Consider the following 18,898-nt stretch of genomic DNA (forward strand, 5'->3'; position numbering starts at 1 on the left):
TTAAAGGACTGCATCACTTCACTATTTTGTCATCTTTTTATTTTCTCTAGGAGGAGTCCATCTTCGGCTGGGTATAGCAAGAAAATAAAGGAAGATTCAATACAAAAGAAAATATAAAAGTAGTGAATGTTTTTATTTTGGTCTAGTTTTACTGAAGTTGGTGGCAAGACTGCAAGAGATTTCAGTGAACACAGGTTCTTTGTTTGGCATTTGTGCTTCTACCAAAAGAGGTTTGTTTTTACAGTGGCTTAAACAGCTCTGTTGCGAGATATTTATTTCAAGTCATTAAGTCTAGTGTTTCACTTAGCTATTAGTTTTCAAAAGCTTTTTAATGATCATAATATTGTGACAGTTTGCTTGCAGAAGAATAGAGATACATATTTAGCGTTGACTCTGTATTTATATCTATTTTTTGTAGCTTGTCAGAATCATAAACAAACACAAATTCAGTAAGGCAGAACTCCACACAAGATATAAAGAAACACTTTTTTCCTTACTGATTTGAATAAATTTGACTTTATTATATTAAAATAATACACAACTACCCTTCTGTTCATTCATCCATTTATACATGAATCTCAGCAAGTGTTTTGAATATGAAACCAGGTGAATGTTTTCTGTCTTATTGTTCATCGTGAAGCACATAATGATATCATAATCAGAAGGTATTGTTTATCTACCTGACTTCAATAACATGATATAATTTTCTTCTGTTGTGGAGTTTCATACTTGAACTCTTGATTGACTGTTAAACCCTTTTAAACCAGCAAATAGTGTAAATGGAACATGAAGCCTGCACAAAAATAGTATGTATATGGATTTCATCTCTGTAGATAAAACATTCACCTGTCACGATTAGACGCCCTTGGTTTCAATAAAAGGATTGTTTTCTCATTGCATAATGTCTTAGTGTTTGCAGATATAATGACTGGTCTGTCAGAGTGTTGAGCTTTAATAACATGCTAGTGACTGTGTCATTAAGCAGCAAAGCATTTGGAAGGGTTTAATCTGTTTTCTTAATAGTAAAACTTCAAGTATATAACTGGAATGTGCCTTTTTGATGACAGTGCTTGCATCAAGGTTCTTTTCTGATTTGTGGTTGAGTAATATTCCAATTTTACTTAAAATAGTTGACATTTCATCTTGGAAAAGGAAGTGAGAAAGCAAAGTATTCAATCAAGATGTGATCATTTTTCTGGCAGAGCAAAAATGTCATAGTTCTTTGGTATTTTCAAAATACATGTTTGGAGTCACACTTTTTTTGGTGGGTTTTTTTGATAGTAAGGGAGATGATCTCCCTGTTCCTACAGTTCTATCAGTGAAATGTTTGTATGAAGAGTATTTAGTTTATAATCCTGGATTGGAAACTGTAGAGTTGTTGCTCTAATGTTTCTTTTCTTGTAAACTACAGCTGCAGCTGGTACCTTTCCTGGCACAGACTTAAGGGGCCCTGGAAACAAAGCTTTTCTTCCAGGTGCATAATTGCTACTTTTACAGGATAGATGAGATACATTAGCTTAAATCTCTGAATGAAATTCAGCCAACTCATTAAGATTCTTTGGATAAATATAGACCTTTTTCTGTGGGACTATGCTAAATCATTTTAAAAGGAAGAAATTATAAAAGATAAATATGGCCCTAGATCATCCCTATCCATGTACCTCTTACAATCTGAAAAGTCTGTACAGGTTGGTCGTCAGTAGCTGCCAGGGCTACCTAATAGTGTTTTACCTGTGTGCTGCAGCCACTTCATATGTGTAAATGACCAGAAAGTGCAAGGGATGACTCAGACCAAACAGATTTGACCTTTTGTTGGTACATGTGGGGAATGGAGGGGTGGGAGCTCCCCCTTTGTGTGTTCAGGCACCAGAGAGGTGTGACAGTCTACCCCAGCTTCAGTGGCTTTGATTTTATGGGGACACTGAGCAGCCTGGGCCTACGTGCTGTGCTGTTCTGTTTTCATTCAGCTGTTGTTTGAGGGGAGGTTCTATGCAGTGTCGACTTTGCCATATGGCTTTATACTTGCTAACATCCTGCTAATCAAGAGAAAGAAATCACTACTGCTTGCCTTATTAATCCCAGCAAATCTGTCATCTTGCCTACTTGCCTTAGCCCTTGTCCAACATGCCTCTGTCCTGCCTTTGCTTCACTTCCAGCTCACTCTAGAAGGCAGTTCGTGTCCCGAGTGGAGGCTGGTGAGCAGCAGAGATTTTTCAGGCTGCAGCAGCCTCTTCCCCAGAAACCCGGTGGTGCTGATGATACAATTAATTGGTTGGGATCCTCTAATAGAAAAGAGCTTTCAGTTGGCAGTACTTTGAAAGGGATCGTACATTTCAAATCACTTTGGGCCAGAACAGCTAATGCAGTGGGGCAAAAAGATACACGCTGATTTAGGTTAAATTTCTAACTCTCTGGGAGATGAAGTCTAGCTTATTAATGCAGAGACCTGATTTCAAAGGCACTGTTGTGAACAGGGGTAGTCAGAGCAGTTAAGCTGCTGAAAAAGGAGTCTGGAGAAAAACCTAGTTCAAGACATACAAAGCAGACCAGCTGACACATACACCATCACCTGCCGCTCAGACCCCTGTAGTAATATATTCTTTTTTTTTTTTCTTCATATGGCCGCTTAAGTGTAAAATGCAGAAAAGGAAGTAATTGCTGTGTTGCATTAAAATATGCTTGTATAATCCAAGTAAGTAACATCTTCAACAAGAAAAAAAAGTGTCGGTTTATACAGGAAGAGCTTTATTTAAACGCTCTTTGTTAGAAGGAGTTAGAAATAAATAAGGGAATCTTAGGGCACTAGATCATATACTTGAGATTCAGAAAACAACTGACCCTCCTCTGAAGTCCTTAATCATCACCACAGAACCAAACGCAAGTGTCATACTGTCCTGCTGTGGTTCCCGGGAAGTGGTGTTGTTCTTTCATATTCTTCAAAATGCATATCAGTTACCTGAAGTTTTTAATAACAAATCTCACTTGGAGTGTGAACCGAAGCAGATGTGCAAATATAGAGGTCAGGCTTTGTCTTTGCTTTGCCTTGTTCTCAGGACGTGATTTACCTTTCTACAGAAAACAAAAATTCTAGCTTATTCTAAAAGTTCAAAAATTGTTCATCCCGACCCCGTGAACAGTTGCCAAGAGATCTGAGGAGGTACCTTGGGGTATAGAGGTGGGAGGGAGCAGCGGGAGAAAAAAAAAACCTGAAGGCATTGCTGCTGAATTCTTATTATCTGCAAATAATAGTGTCAGCCACTTGTCTCAAGATCTTAAAGTTGGTCTGAATAAGTGTTCTTTTGTACCGTGTTTTCATAACTACAAATGACTCTATATGAAGGTAAGTAATGGAGAGTAAGGCTTTTGGTTTTTCTATTGCTATTCCATGCTAGTTAGAGATTTATTGGTAAAACAAAGTTTAGCTGGAAATAGCACATCTGCAGGGCCTGAAATATTTTGATTGAAGTTATCCCAATTGGTGAGTTCTTGTCACGTTGAGCTCCCCTGGTTCCTCGAGCACTTCTTAGCAGGTCAGCCCAGAAAATGCAGCCTCTGGTGTCAGGTGGGACCGAGGACCGTCCAGGGCCTGGGGACTTGAAACTCCAGCCGGTGGCCTTGGGCTACCCCTTCCAACCTACTGTAAAGCTAAAAGCAAGAAAATCCTGGGAGCTTGAACTCCACTTTGATTTCCGTGTCTGGAAGCACTAAGAGGCTTGGCTGAGGCAGGACTGCTGGAGCTCCTGCACTCCCTGAGGTGGAGCTATGGATTTGGGCAGACTTCCCAGGGCAGCCCTCAGCATCAAGGCTGCACTGGAGCCAGAGGGTCTTGGGTGCTCACACAGCTACTGTGCAGAGCTGGCGTTCGCAGATGTTGCTGCTACTGCCAGGGACTATGTCACTGATCAGCCACAGGCTTGGGAAGTTGGGAATTGTGTTTTGCAAGTGTTTTGATGTTTCTGAGGTGACCTTTCTGGGAATTTCCAGTTTGTGGGCATTTTCAAAAGAGTTTGTTTCCTGCTTGATTTGGACCAAAGCCACCGATTCAGATAAAATCCCATTTCCTGCAAACTGGAGGCTTGGCCTGCCAGGCAGCTCTTCTGTTCCTTCCCCATCTGCTCTGGTCTTGTGATGAATCAGATTCCTCTGTCCTAACAGCAGAGTTTCTGCAGTCCCATGGCCTCTGAGGTTATCATAACTTGGCCATTACAACATAATCAATCACAGGGTTAATAATATTTTATTGCAGATTCCTCCCATGAACAGATTTCAGCTCTTGAGCAAAACTTGAGAACAGGATATGGAGTTTCTAACGTGGCCAGATTTCGGGAAAGGATAAGGTGACCTTTGTCTTCACTGAACATTCAGTAAATGTCTTTGTCTTTAGGGCCCTCTCTGGTAGTCAATGTTCATGTTTTAACTTCAAAGCTTCTAATACAATTTTGCATGGACTCTGAGTAAAGAATAGCCTTCAGCAGGCAGTTCAAGTCTGTGGTGGTTTTTTTTTTTGGAAGTGACTGAAAGCAAATTTTGGGCATATGTGACATTTTATGTGTGCAGTAGGCCCTTAAATACAAAGCAAAACAAGATGCAACTTTGATTTATAGCTCTTGTAAATAATTCTCAGTGACACAGGCAGGTTTGTGTATTATGTATATTTTCCATTGCATAAGCACTTATATAACTATGATGATAGGAATTTGCGTAAAAACCAAAGCAGCCATACTTCGATGAATTTAACATTATAGGCTTTCCAGCATATTGAAGTAGCAGGGGAACCTATCATTTTAGTGGAAACTTACTTTATGAGGAAAAGAGCAAAATTTATTGAAGCATATTAATGCCACCAGTGAATTTTTAATAAATAGTCACAGGAAGATGCTCGCTCGTTAGTGACGGCATCGCGGCCATCTGATCTGATGCAGAAAAATTCATGTTGGAAAGTTTCTGCCTGCCTTGTACTGAGTGGAAAAATCAACGTGTGTAGCTGCAGTTTTAATTTTGTTAGAAACAAGATGCTTTGTTGATCCAGAGAGAGACTGAACAGAGTATCTCCTGGAAGATGCCGAGTACTTTCACCTCCCATTGACTGTGGTTCCTCTTAGAATGGGCTAGATTGTGTCTTCCGTGCTGCATGTATGGGGCGCATTAATGAGACGCTCTCTTCTTCTGCCTCTAAATTGTGAACCCACGTGTGTCTCATCCGAGTGGTTCAGCTGAAGTGCGGATGTTGCCGGGCTGCTTGTGAACATGTCTGATCTGTGTCGTCTCCCGGTGATCACGACAAGAATACGTTCATGCTGTGAATGTGTGAAATTTATTGCATGCCTGGCATTCCTGCGTAGACAAGGAACGGATGCAGATTAAAAGAGCTGTGCAGGAACGTTCACTAAGGCACTAACAAATGCTCCTTCTCTTCCAGAATCTTTGTGATCTCTTGTATTTTGAAATGAATAATTAATTTACATGGGTTTTTTCCTGTTCTGCTGTATGCTTGTTTTCTTGTTCCTAATGTGTGTGTGACGGGAAGTCGGTGGCGCCAATGTAGTTCTATATAATGGATAAGCTCCTCCATAGCAATGACTACGAGTAGTTCACCCCAACTTAAAATGTACACGATCACTTTTTTTACACCCCTTGGTATTTTAAACTCCTTTAACTACATAGAGGGTAAAAATTCTTGACTATGGTGTGAATTTGTCTGTGGAGTGATCTCCCAAGGAAAGGAACAGAAGCGCCCCCCTCGCTTGATTCTGTTGTCCTAGACTGAGCAAAAGAGGGGGGATGAGCTGTAAGAAGCAGTTTGGAGCATAGAAAGGGAACAGAGACTTGTCCTTTTATAATCTTGACAGGTCTGCAGTTCACTCACGCAAGCTTTTTAGTGGTAATTGCCCCATATTTTGGGTTGAGGTTGAGGTTGTGGTGAAATTTCTTCTCATGTTAACGTGCTCTGTCTAAATGTTACTTTCCGTCCACATCATGGTGTTTTCTCCCGGAAAACACAGATCTGAATTCTGACCGTATATATTTGTTAAGTCACAGGTCTGAGTTTGGCTTAAACTGTCTCCTGAACTTCTGTACTGGTTTTCATTGCTGTATTAGACTGATTTTGAAAGGAGTTAATGTGAATGTTTGAGAAACAAACCCAATCTTTTGGTAGCAGAATCTGTAGAGGCTGATGTTCCTCTTAGGATTGCCCTACTTCAGCTACCTTGCCTGGTCTGACTTCCTGGGACTTTGTCCTCACTTTGGGCCTTCAAGTTTTGCAGTTTCTCTTCTTAGTAGTTTCTACTGCCTGTTCACATGTTTTCAAATACTTTCATTGAAAGCCTAATCCCAGATTTTCAATATATGAAAACAGATGAAAATAATATTACTTATAATAATGAGCAAGAATACTATAAGGAAAAACGCATGGAGTGCAGGAAATATGATTTTGTGAAGAGAGACAATGAGCATAAGAATGTCATAGATTAAGAAGCAAGTAAGTAAAATAATATTGATTAACATTGAAGAGAATTTGATTTATACGTTCCGGCTTAAAGTGGGTAGACATTGAACTACTCTGTGACTGACATTTTTTTTTATAAGCAGCAGAATTTACAATACAGTGAAATGTTATGCCCGAGCCCTGTTACAAATATTATGCCTCTTAATGACAGCCAATAATCTTCAGTGTAAACTGATACTGAAAACAGTAATTCTGTTCTGATTTGTTTAACTGGAAATAGAAAATAATATATTGTGGGAGTCTTATTAAAAGAATAAAAAGAGGCATATATTTTTGTTGACAGAAGAAATAGATTGTTTATTCCTCTGGAGTCTCGTGTTGCTCATATTGCTGCTCTGTCTTATTGCAAGTCACTGATCTGCGTGGGTGGAAATGTCAGACGTTGTATTTGTGCCATAAGAAAATCTGTATGTTATTCTTTGATTTGTCATATTCTATTAATGCTGTCCCTAGAGAACGCTCTCTTTTAGGATATTGCTGGCAACTTTAGGCATCCTTTTTTTTTTTTTTTTTCATAAAGCATCCTCCTATGTAAATTTACTCCTGGTAGTTTGTCTGTTTGTGAAAGAGGCATTTTGCAAAGAGGTATTTTCAAACTGGAATGGGGCATACTGACCTTGGGGAGGGACTCTTTATCAGGGAGGGTAGCGATAGGACGAGGGGTAATGGCTTCAAACTGGAAAAAGGGAGATTTAGATTAGATATTAGGAATAAATTTTTCATTGTGAGGGTGTTGAGGCACTGGAACAGGTTGCTCAGAGAAGTTGTGGATGCCCTGTCCCTGGAAGCATTTAAGACCAGGCTGGATGAGGCTTTGAGCAACCTGGTCTAGTGGAGGTGTCCCTGCCCATGGCAGGGGGGTTGGAACTCGATGATATTTAAGGTCCCTTCCAACCCAAACCATTCTATGATTCTATGATGTTAAGTAGTTACAGGGCTAGTTCATTCAGTCTCATGGAGGAAATGGAAGTTATGGATGTAAAGCCAAGGAGGGCGTTGAGAGATGCAACATCTCTTTGCACATCTCCCTCCACCACACTGCCAAAATTATCAGATGGTGCCACTGAAGGATGTTGCGCAAAATGTGTTTCTACCCTGAAAAGTCATAAGGTAAAAGATGCATCTGCTCACTTATCGCAGGTTCTCACTCCTAGTACTCACAACTAAAAGTCTGCTAGTGAAAAACTGGCTCTGACTGCTGATGCTGGCAACGTTGAGCTGTGTTCTCTGGGCTATATGGAGTATTTCCAGCAGAGTTTAGTTCTGTTTAGTGATCAGTAGATTTGCAGCTACATGAAAGGTATTTTACAATGGTAGTAATGCACAAAAAGGAATGGGTTTCACTTCATTGCCCCTTAGCTATGCTACTTTGAAGAGTATTCAAGTATCACCAACAAAAGTTAATATATTAAACTCTGTGAGCGTATCAGTGTGCTCAAGTGAGCAGACATGCTGAGCAAGCAGATAACCTTATTTGCAACCTTATTTTTCACTGTGTAACCACACTTTCCATGGGTTTGCACAAGTGATTCTGGAGATTTAACATGAGTGTGTTTGTGAGGTGTTGCTTAAGACATTCTCTTAAGTCAGAGGATCTGCCTAGGTGTTGCTAAGGTAGTATTTTGGCAGGATATTCATTCCTAATGTTGATGTAGTTTTCAGATCACAGAATGCATTTGCAAGCTATGAAAGACATCACTTTGCTTTTCAACCAAGAGCTCTCATATCCCTTGGTAATTACCAGATAAAGGTGGAAAACCACAATGCCATTTCTGTGGAGTTACAATGCAATGTTTCCTTTGCACTTTTTAATAATATTTCCTAGTCCCTCTATTGAAAATAGCCATTTTGCTGACAGAGGAGTTAGAGTAGTTCAAATGTATGCATTCAGTGGAAGATAACTATGGAGTGTGTGAACATCTTTGGATGGTCAAATTATTTCAGATGATATAATCTGTAATATATTGAAAGTTGGGGAAAGAGTTGCTGCAATTGCACTTTCTTGCTTGGAGCATCTGCCATATGGGGAGAGGCTGACAGACCTGGAATTGCTCAGCCTGGAGAAGGTTCAGGGCGCTCAGAGCCAGACCCTTCTCAGTTGTGCCCAGTGACAGGACAAGGGACAATGAGCCTAAACTGAAACAGAGGAAATGTCATTTAAACATGAGAAAAACTATTTTACAGTGGCTTAACACTGGAATGGGTTTCCCAGAGCAGTTGTGTTGTCTCCATCCCTGGAGTTATTAAAAACACGACTGGACATGGCCCTGAGCAACCTGCTCTTCCTGTCCTTGCTTTAAACAGGAGGGGTGGACTGGATGGTCTCCACAGGTTCCTGCCAGCCTCAGCGGTGCTGGACATGAAAGAAAAGAAATACTGGCCTGGTCCAGTGCCCCCTAGGACCAGAAGACTTCTGCTCAGGATCTGGAGAACAGGCAACGCTGGGGAAGACTGGACTTCTGTCATCATTTGCAAAGTATGTGCTTTTGGATTTTCTTAAAACCTCCACATTTTGAAGGCCTTAATTATCATCCTGAGCTGAACTATCACAGTGATGTTCATCTCTGTGCAGAGCAAGAGCAAAGGACTTTGCAGGGTTTATAACTTGCTGTACGTTTGCACAGATCCCAGAGGGACATGGACGGTTGATTTTTGGTATGACTACAATATTAAATCATTATATTGTAGTAATTTAATCAATAATCTTTAGTAAGTGGTTTTATGTGCTTCTCAGACCTATAGAGCATAAGTCCTACATTATCTCTTATCTGTGGGATGCAACCTGTCAGCTTTCTTTATAGCTATCTATTCCTGGTCCAGACAGCAGCAACTTGGAGTTGTAGTTACAATGAAAAACCTTCTTGAGTCTTGAGCTGAATGTGCCTCTGATGGATGGGATCTGCCTCTGATGGCTGGGATCAGGAAAGAAAGAAATCTTTCCTGAATTTCCTGAATATGAACTCCCAAAACCTTACGATGTGATCAGTTTTTTTGCAGATGATTCTGAGAACATAAAAAAAGCTACCTGCTGACAAATTTCAACATTCTGAGTAGAAGTTACTCAGAGTTAACTTTGGTATGTGGCAGAACCTTATTCTTAGAACCAGAAAAATTGTCTTGGATGAAATTTTCTGTAGAAGTCTGGCCTTATGCAGAAATGTGATGCAGAAATTTCCAACCCAAGCATCAAAAACTGGCAAAGCTACTGGAAACAAGCTCTTTAATGGACCATGTAAGGTGATGTTAGTAGAAGGCAGTTTTAGCTGCCCCATCTCTACTGACCACCTCTCAGCACCTTCTCACTCTAGACGTTGTCCTGCCATACTGTGAGCAAGCTCATACCAAGTGCTTTCACTTGCCCTGCCAAAGTATGGCTTTAAATGAATTTTCACAAGTGAGCTCTAAAAACCTTTATTATGGAAACAGTTCACGCCTCTTAGGGTTATATTTAGGTCTTGCAAAAGATGCCAAGTCGCAAGCTCGGGAGGCAAATTCTATATTTATAAACAAATCAGGCTAAAGTCATCCCAAAGTATTCTCTGTCTCCAAGCAAAAGCACTTCAGCCTCACCCTGCAGAGCTGGTGGTTTGGGGGCTGCTGGTGGGTGGGGGTGTGTTTGCTGGGAGCCCAGCCTGGCCCTGCATGGCAGCACCTCCTGCCGTGGTGATGACCTGTCACCAGGCTGGTGGTGGTGACACGGCTTCTGGGAACAGGAGGAGAGTCCCATCCAAAGCCCAGCAGGGCCAGTGGCTGGTTCCTGTCCTGCTGTTCCAGCATGTCCGTGGGCACCAAGGGGCAGTGACTGACCACGTGCAATGCCCCGGTGAGGGACACAGTGGTCAACGGCAATGTGGGCCCAAGGGGGGGCAATGGGGTGGCCACTTGACCCAGCAGCAGCATCAGCCAAAGAATGATAGAATTATAGAATGGTTTGGGTTGGAAGGGACCTTAAAGATCATCTTCTTCCAACCTCCCTGCCATGGGTAGGGATACCTTCCACTAGACCAAGTTGCTCAAAGCCCCATCCAGCCTGGCCTCGAATTCTTCCAGGGATGGGGCAACCACAGCTTCTCTGGGCAACACGGGCCAGTGTCTCACTATCCTCAGTGAAAAATTTCTTCCTGATATCTAATCTAAATCTACCCTCTTGCAGTTTGAAGCCATTGCCCCTCGTCCTATCACTACATGCCCTCATAAAAAGTCCCTCTCCAGCTCTCCTCTAGGTCCCCTTCGGGTACTGGAAGGGGCTATAAGGTCTCCCCAGAGTCTCTTCTCCAGGTTGAACAACCCCAGCTTTCTCAGCCTGTCCTCACAGCAGAGGTGCTCCAGCCCTCGGCTCATCTTCATGGCCCTCCTCTGGACCTGCTCCAACAGGTCCGTGTCCTTCCTGTGCTGAGGACCCCAGAGCTGGATGCTGCAGGCGGCGTCTCACCGGTCCTCTCTCCTTGCAGCACCGCAGCCGCCCGTGGACCCCTGCCAGCCCCCGGCCCTCTCTGACCCTTATGCCCGCGGGACCCATTCCCGCAGCTGCCCCGCTGCCCTCTCTCCCGCCCCACCCGCACCCGCCTCCGCAGCCGGCGCCGCCCTCGGCCTGCAGGGGGCGCCCTCGCCCGCCGTGCTCGGCGGGGACGCCAGGGGGTGCCCGAGGCCGCGCGGCGGCGCGCGGGGCGTGTGTGCGCGCGGAGCGGGGGGGCGGAGGGGAGAGAGAAGTGGGGGGGGGAGTGTGTGTGTGGCGGCGGCGGCGGGAGGAGGAGGGGGGGGGGAGCTGCCGCCCGCGCCCGCCCTCAGTCGCGCTTGCGGAGCCGCAGCCGAGCGCAGGGCGCAGCGCTGTCCCTTCAGCACCGCCGAGGAGCGTTAACGGACACCCCTCACCGCCCCCCCCCGCCCCTCCGCCGCCTCCGCCTTCCCCCCGACCCCCCCCCCCCCCCGCCGCAGCGCCCGGGCCCAGCCGCCGCCAGTGACCGCCTGGTTTGCAGTAAGTAGGGGCTCGGGGGCGGCGGGAGGGTGACCGCAGCCCGCCCCCCTCTTAAGCATCCCCCCCCAATTCCTGTGGTGCGATCCCCCCTGGGCAGCTGGGAGGAGGGGACCTCCAAGTCCCCCAGGGTGTGGGGTTGGCAAGGGAGGGGTCTCTCTACCCTCACAGGGGGCTGCAAAAAAAATTGGGGGGGGTGTGTGGTGTGTGTGTCAGGCAAAAGCACCCCTGGGGCCAGCGGGAGATGCGTCGCGTCCCTGTGAGTGTGTGGGGTTGTTTTTGGGGGGGGGTGTTTGGGGGGTCGGTGTGTGGGGAGCTGCTCTGTTTGGGGTAACGGCAGGGATTTTTGAGGGGTCTTTGTGAGGTGTCGGAGTAAGGCAGGGTGAAACGCCTGTGTCAAGTCAAGGTGCAGAACGCGGCATGTCTAGAAAGCTGGGGGTAAAAGCCTGTTAAAGCGTCCAACCCAGCAGGGTAAGGCAGGGATCCTCCCCGCTACCCTCACGACATTGACCATCTCGCTGGTTTTAGGTCTGGAAAGCAAGGTCCAAGAATGGTGAAGCTGGGGAGTAATTTGAACGACAAGAACAGCAAACCACCATCCAACGAAGATGGTTTTCAGACAGTTCCTTTGATCACACCCTTGGAAGTAAATCACCTGCAGTTCCCGGCTCCGGAAAAGGTAAAACAAAATGGAATGGCGCTCCTGCATGATTCCACACATGTACATGCCCCTTGGTTTTCAGTGCCTTGGTGACTTACTGGTCTGTGATGATACGAACCGTGGCATAGTGTTTATTCGATAAATAAAAAGGGGTTATCTTTCATAGTGTGTTTATCTGTTCTAACACGGCAAATAAACACGCAACTGTCCCCCAACTCGTTTCCTCCTCAACAAAGCCCCAAATATTCCTTCATAAATACAACTGGAAAAGGCTTAGTGTGTTTCTCTTGCAAGTGCTGGAGAAACCGAGGAGTGGTTTACAACGTGGCGTTGTTATTATCAGTAAGATTAATTGCCTGCAGAGAGAGTAATGTGATAGCTCTTCCGAAATAAGCAGCTATTTTAATTATATCGGTTAAGGTTTGTTTTGTGGTCCATGGCTTTGCAGAGCTTATTTGGGCACTGAGGATGCTGATTTCTCTGAAGAGAAAAGCTGAGTTCCCCCGTGCTCTGGGTGGTGATGGAGCAATCCAGGGGTTTGTTTCCCCCATTGGCTCCAGCCAGGGGACAGCTTAGTCCCCTGCCCACTCAACACTCTCACAACTGAATGCAGCACTAAAATGTCCAGAAATGTGCATCGGTGATTGGTTGCGGTTTGGTGGTTGGGGTTTTTAGATGCAGTATGTATGAGGAAATCTTTTGTCTGTATCGATGCAGTGATGATGCATATCAATATAACCTGGTGAGGACATGATGAGACCGTAAAAATCCATATGCCCCAACAGTCCTTACAAAAACAAAGCCTGTCTGCAATGTAGTTCCCAGATATCACAGAGATGGAGCCAACTCACCCGAAAGTACAGACAGAATGATTAGATCTCACAGGATAATGGAATAATAGTAAAATTAACACTGATGAATATTGAACATATATCCTGTTTTTACTGTAGTACAAAATGAATTTTGTCTAAATACGTTAGGAGAACATGATGATGGATGTGATAAAACTGTCTAGATAGACAAACTATGTTTATTTTATGATAGAATTGAGTCAACTGTCTTGACATCCTGGGAACAGGAGCCGTACCAGACAAAGGAGCTAGTTTCATTCTCCACGTGCCTCATGGCAATCAGGAGCAACTTCTCCGCATTCAGGAGAGTTACACTTCCATGAATTGTTGTGAATAAGAAGCTAAACTAGCCCTTATCTATGACTCCAATAAATCAGATTAAGAAGATAATTCAGGCATAGCAATATGATTTATCATAAACGTCTGAAAAGCTCAGAGGAAACTACGGATGTGTACGAGTAGCTCATTTGATGTTAGTACAAATGGCTTATTGAGATCACCCAGTGTCACACGATGTGAAATTTAAATGACTCATGTATCAGGTGAGACATGGATAACCTAACTAAAATCCTTTCGAGCTAATAAAGTGCTAATGAGTGTTCTCACGACCACTACGTTCCAATTGCCTGTTGGTGAACAAACACTGGAGTGTATTGGTCTGGTGTGATTCCTTGCTGATTTTTCTGTTTAAACATGCCTACATCAATAATTCACATGTTGTTAGGTTACATTACCTTCATTAGCATACATTACTGTCAATGCATCTACTGACATCCATATTTTTCTTTGCTGGAAGCGTGGGATGTATCTCCAGGAGTGCTGTGGATGATTCAGAACTCATTAGAGTCAATGGCATTGATTTCTGCAGGCTGCAGTTCAGCTCCTGTGGGCAGTAGGCCTGGAGTTAACGGCGACTGGAGATCCCTTCACAAGAAGGAGAGGTCGTTTATGATAAAAGCAAAATAATTCACAATCTGTTTCCTTTGCTCTTTGTAGCGGAGATGCTGTTGGTGTGAGTTCACCTGGGGGCAGAGGGTCTGTTTAAAGACCTGCTAATAAGGAGTTGAGCCTCAGGTGAAACGCTGGGGCAAAGGTTAAGTGATTGGGGGAGATTTCAGCTTTGTACTTAGGAAAGCAAAGCTGCTACTGGATTCGGTCAGACCGTGAGCCTGAGGAAGAGGAGACATGGATTTCAAGTCTTTCAGCGTGTATTCTTGTTTGGACTTGCCTTGCAGTCGGGAGGCAGGGTTAAAAAAACCCCTAAAATCTATTTGACGTTTTTCCTATGTATTGCTAAAACCTGCCAGCAGTTGATTTTTAGCTTGGGAGAGTGAGAACATAAGCCAAGGCACTTTCTGTGCCTCTTGCATGCCATGCTGCAAAAAGGACCAGAGTCAAACCAGGTTTTGTGTTGGGGTCAGCGTGCAACATCTCAGGAGGGCTTTGCTCGCTCGCTTTCCTCAACACAAGCCCATCCCTGCTCCCTTGTAACCACAAGGAGGCAATGCCCTGCTCCCTGCCTGCCCCAGCCGCTGGCCAGTCTCATCGCCTTTGCCTCCGCAACAACGAGCTGGTGCACCCTGGTGTTTTCCTGTAAGTGGAATCTAGAAAAGAAGGGGGGAAAGAATTGCTCTGCTAAATACTCCCTTTTCTGAGCTTCTCTTCACCATTAGAGGGTATCTTCATTTAAGATCATGTGAGCTCTCAACCTGAATCAAACCTTGGGTCTGGGGCAATCCAGGGTGCATCTTGCTTCAGTCTGTCTAGTAAAGAAGTAGTAAAGGAGTAGTCCAGGCTTTGGCCAAGAGTATACTAGGTCTGTGCAGGGCAGCTCAACTGCTATTACTACCAGTGTGCAATAATGCCTTCACCTAGTGTATGTATATTGCATGGCAAAGGTTTGCAAGCTCTCTTAATTTATAGGCTTTTTTCAGGTGAGTCTTAGACACCTGCGTGCCAGCTGAAGAAAGCCAAACCTGTTGTTTGTCAGTATACTCACCTTTGCAGATCCTTAAAAGCCTATGGAATCTACAGACTGAAAATTGTGTTTTAAGGGCTCTAAATACCTGATTTTTCTGCATTTGAATGATATTTTTATAACTGGATCACACTTGAGAGTGACTCTCAGCATTGATCTCTGTAGGTGTTTCACCCCAGCTTCATCTCTTTCAAAGTGTTTTCTGTATCTGGCTCCCCTTTCAGAGAAAGGGTACAGAGAAAGAATATGAGGCTTTTGCTCATGTGCTGTAATCCCTGAAACCCATCTCTTTTCAGATAGTTCCTTGATTATGAGAAATCATTATGAGGGGTGTGATAGGGCAAAACACTTTCTTAAAGGTATGCTTTAATTTATTGGCTGTCCTTCTGGGGCTGCTTTCCTAACAGCTTCCTAAGTCAGCTCCCTCTGACTTCCACCTCCATGCTGTTGGAAAAATCCAGACAGGAATTCAGGAGGTTTGAATTTGGCAACCTTTTAAAAAAATTATTAGCTACTGGACCGACTATTTCTTTTTCCACCAAATGAGGATGTCCCCTCCCAAGGTTCGTGCTATTCTTCTGCAGCATCAGCGTTCTTGTCGGTCTGTCAGCAGTTGTATGGCTGCAAGGGGAGAAATGTACCCGAGACAGTAATTTCTCCCCTAGGGTGCAAAGCCTGCTGTGTATTTATATTTATTGACTATCTTCAAGCATTTCCCTTGCCCCCTGTTCTCTTGCTGGGGCGGCATTTGCAGAAGGCAGAGACAGATGCTCTTAAATCATTTTTGTGTGGCCTTTTTGCTGAAATCCATCTAGGTAACAGGAATAATAGCCATCACCGGTGACAAGCCCCTGACCTGGCTTTTTATGTCTCTGAATTTAATTTCTTCTGCATTCAAAAAGCAGAAGAAGAAGCCTTTTTTCTTTTAGGACCAAAGGGGAAAAGGCTAGCTGTTCACTTGTTTTCCTAGGTGTAGACAAAGTGCTTTGGCTGTAATTGTTACGTGTGTCTGCAATGATAATGCTAAAAGATACGCAGCTTTTCAGGGACCATACTGTTTCACTGAAATTTTAAATGAGACCAACAACCGGGGACCCCTTGGTCTCATAGGCTCACTTCAGTATAATCCAGCAGGAAATGCCTCTGTTCTGGCAGTAAAAATCCCAATTTTACATAATACAAAAGTGCATGAAAGCTATTGTCAGGGCTGAAAAAACTTCCGGCATCTCTTTTGTGGGGAAAGCTGCAGAAGGCTTATCATGTGGTCCATTGTTCTTTATTTTGAATGCATCTGGAGCCTTGAGAAATAATTTCTCTGGTGACAAATTCATGCCATCCAACCCAAGAAAGAAAAAAACCAAACAGATGTAACTGCTCTCTTCAAATGCTTTTCCCATCCCCTGCTCCTGCCTCTCGCCCTCCCTGGCCGCACCCCTCTCCAAGTGGCCGAGGCCACGCGTTTACACAGACTAATTGAGAGTTCCTGAAAATCCGCAGGGTCCCTTGTGTTCACAGCCTGTCCCTATTGGTTTAACAGAAAATAATGTTTTGTCCTGGCCAGCTGAGCCGGCATAATTAATAGTACGCTGGATGAGTGCTTCTGTACCTAGGGGACCACTCGGAGCTCTGACCTGAAATACTGATGTCAGTCTGCCCTCTGAAGTGCACAGCGGCTGGAGGCACGTGCCATCAAGGCGGTGGGGAGATGGTTTTGCGGTGCTGCTTCTTGTGGCGGGGCCAGAGGCAGTTCAGCCTTCTCTGCCACCGGCTGGGGGGGCTCCTGATGGGGGCAGCCGGCTGTGCAGCTGCTCACACTGCTGGTGAGTTTGGTGGGATGGAGCAAATGGCAAAAGGAGAGACGGGGCAGAGCTAGTAATTGTGGCTGTTGAAGGGAGGAAAAGTAAAAAGGAGGAGGAGGATGCAAAGGGAAAGAAAATGTGAATAAAATAAAGGAAAGGAATAAAAAGAGAGCAAGAGAGCATTGCACATATGAAGGAATGGGCAAGGCTGTCTTGCCTTTCCCCATCCTTTGCTTTCTCATTTGGGATACTCTACCGAATCCCCACAAGTACCCAAGTCTGAGCCTTCCTCTCATGTGACATTTGTCCCCCATCTGCACTGTGCAAATCCATTTGTCGTCTAAATGTGTATTTGAATGTAAACACCGCCTCTGCTCATTAAGCTGTAGTTAAGTATTTGCAGCAACGCTCGCTCTGGCTGTGTGCCGTTTCTGGGGTAACCTTTTTGATTTTGTTTGCATGTCTTGGACATGAAAAGGTTGAAGTTGAGGTTCTTGGCAGTTCACGCTGCTTTTCTCTGGATACAGCTGCTGTCGGGCTATCCTTCCCCTGTAGCACCCCGAGCCCCTCTGTGCACGGCCGGTCATCGGCGTTGGAGCCGTGCTGCCATCTCAGCCGGTGCTCGCAGCCTTCGCAGGCACCTGGGGAGCGTTCAGCCACCTCACTTGCATACAGATAACGCGTTGCTGCTGCAGCTCTGGAGTATGGAAAGTCTCCGGCTTTATGTAGCCTGTGCAGAAATTTCTCTCCTTAACTGCACTGCTATCTATGTCTGAATTAGGTTGGTTAAAGCTAGCTCATGTCTGGTTTTGTGAGCTCCATTGCCTCTTTTAAACCCAGTTATGTCTGCACTGCAATTTCTAGAGCTGCCTTCTGCAGAAACAGCAGAAATGGACACAGGGAAGGTGTGTTAGGGTATGAATGTTTGGCTAAGGTGTTGCAATATGTTCTTTATTCTAACGTGAAAGCCCATTGCTGCAGGTAAAAGTTATTCCAGCAAGACTGTGACATGAACCCCGCATACCAGTTACTTACTGGTCTGGAGTGTAAGACTGGGCAGGATTCTTGTGTAGTGTAAATCAGTGTAGTTTAGATGAAATCAGTGGAGCTCTGCTAATTTACCCTGGCCAATTTACCATTGCTACGGCTGAGTGAGTGATTCTTTTGTCTGCTTTGCTATACCCTCTCCTGGCTGAACCTACTGAAATCAATTTTGTCACCCCTTCACAGCCTCCTGTGGGTTCCTGATGGTTCTGGTCACCTGGGGATTTGTAGGGAGACTTAGATGAATAATTTCCAAGCTCCCTTTGTGCTTGCAAGCTATGCCTTTCCCTTCTCAGCAGCTTTCAGCTCCCAGTGCAGCCTATGCATTTTGTACTGCCTTCATCGGTGATGCCAGGGCTGATTACATTTGCTGTCTTTGTCCTTTTGTGATGTTCCTTATGCCTGGAATATCCTCCTGGCACTGATTCAGGAGACCACTTTTTTCTACCACCCTCTGTGAAACTCATTTCCAGCACAACACCCATTAGATGAGCTGATACAGGAAAAAAATAAAAAGCTGTGTTTCTACTGACAGTGGCTTTCTCCATTGACTATGGATTTGATCCCCAGGCATCCTTTTTTTTTTCTTACCTTCTTTTTACTGCTTGATATTTCAAGCATTCCATGTATTCAAATAGCGACTAGGATGCCATGGGGACTTCCATTACACACATCCCAAATGCCAATTTTAAAATTAATCTCTGAGAACTCTGCCTGTGAGAAGTGTTCATCCTATTGATTTGGAAGCACAGCTGCCTCTCCCGTGGGATGGGACACAGTCATAATTATTTGGGAAAGTTTTTAAAGACTTAATCATCTAAAAATCTGGGAATTTGCAGCATGGTGATTGCCAGGTAGTCTCAGATTATGTCCATCCAGTTGAACATGTCCTGTACTGTTTCTAGCAGTAGCTAGTGCAAGGGTCAGAAGGAGGTCCAGGATATGCTGCAGTAGGCATGGAGCTGCTCATGTCTATGAATGTTTCATCCTAAGCCTGCAGAGAAAGAGATTGTTTTAAGCCCTGAAACATGATTTTTCCATCTCTTTTCCTATACTTTTTTACTGCTAAGTATTTTAACTTCAGC

General features: G+C 44.4%; 1 protein-coding gene across 2 annotated transcripts in view; it reads left to right on the forward strand.

Annotated features, from left to right (window-relative positions):
* The first annotated feature begins 12,030 nt into the window (after positions 1 to 12,030).
* NSG2 (neuronal vesicle trafficking associated 2) overlaps positions 12,031 to 18,898 on the forward strand; it is a 35,686-nt gene continuing 28,818 nt past the window's right edge. For both annotated transcript variants that reach the window (XM_074156340.1, XM_074156341.1), the window contains exon 1: positions 12,031 to 12,159. In XM_074156340.1, coding sequence (XP_074012441.1) covers positions 12,031 to 12,159 — 129 coding nt within the window. The remainder of the gene's footprint in view (positions 12,160 to 18,898) is intronic.

This window comes from Numenius arquata, chromosome 11 (assembly GCF_964106895.1).
Source record: "Numenius arquata chromosome 11, bNumArq3.hap1.1, whole genome shotgun sequence".
Classification (NCBI taxonomy): domain Eukaryota; kingdom Metazoa; phylum Chordata; class Aves; order Charadriiformes; family Scolopacidae; genus Numenius; species Numenius arquata.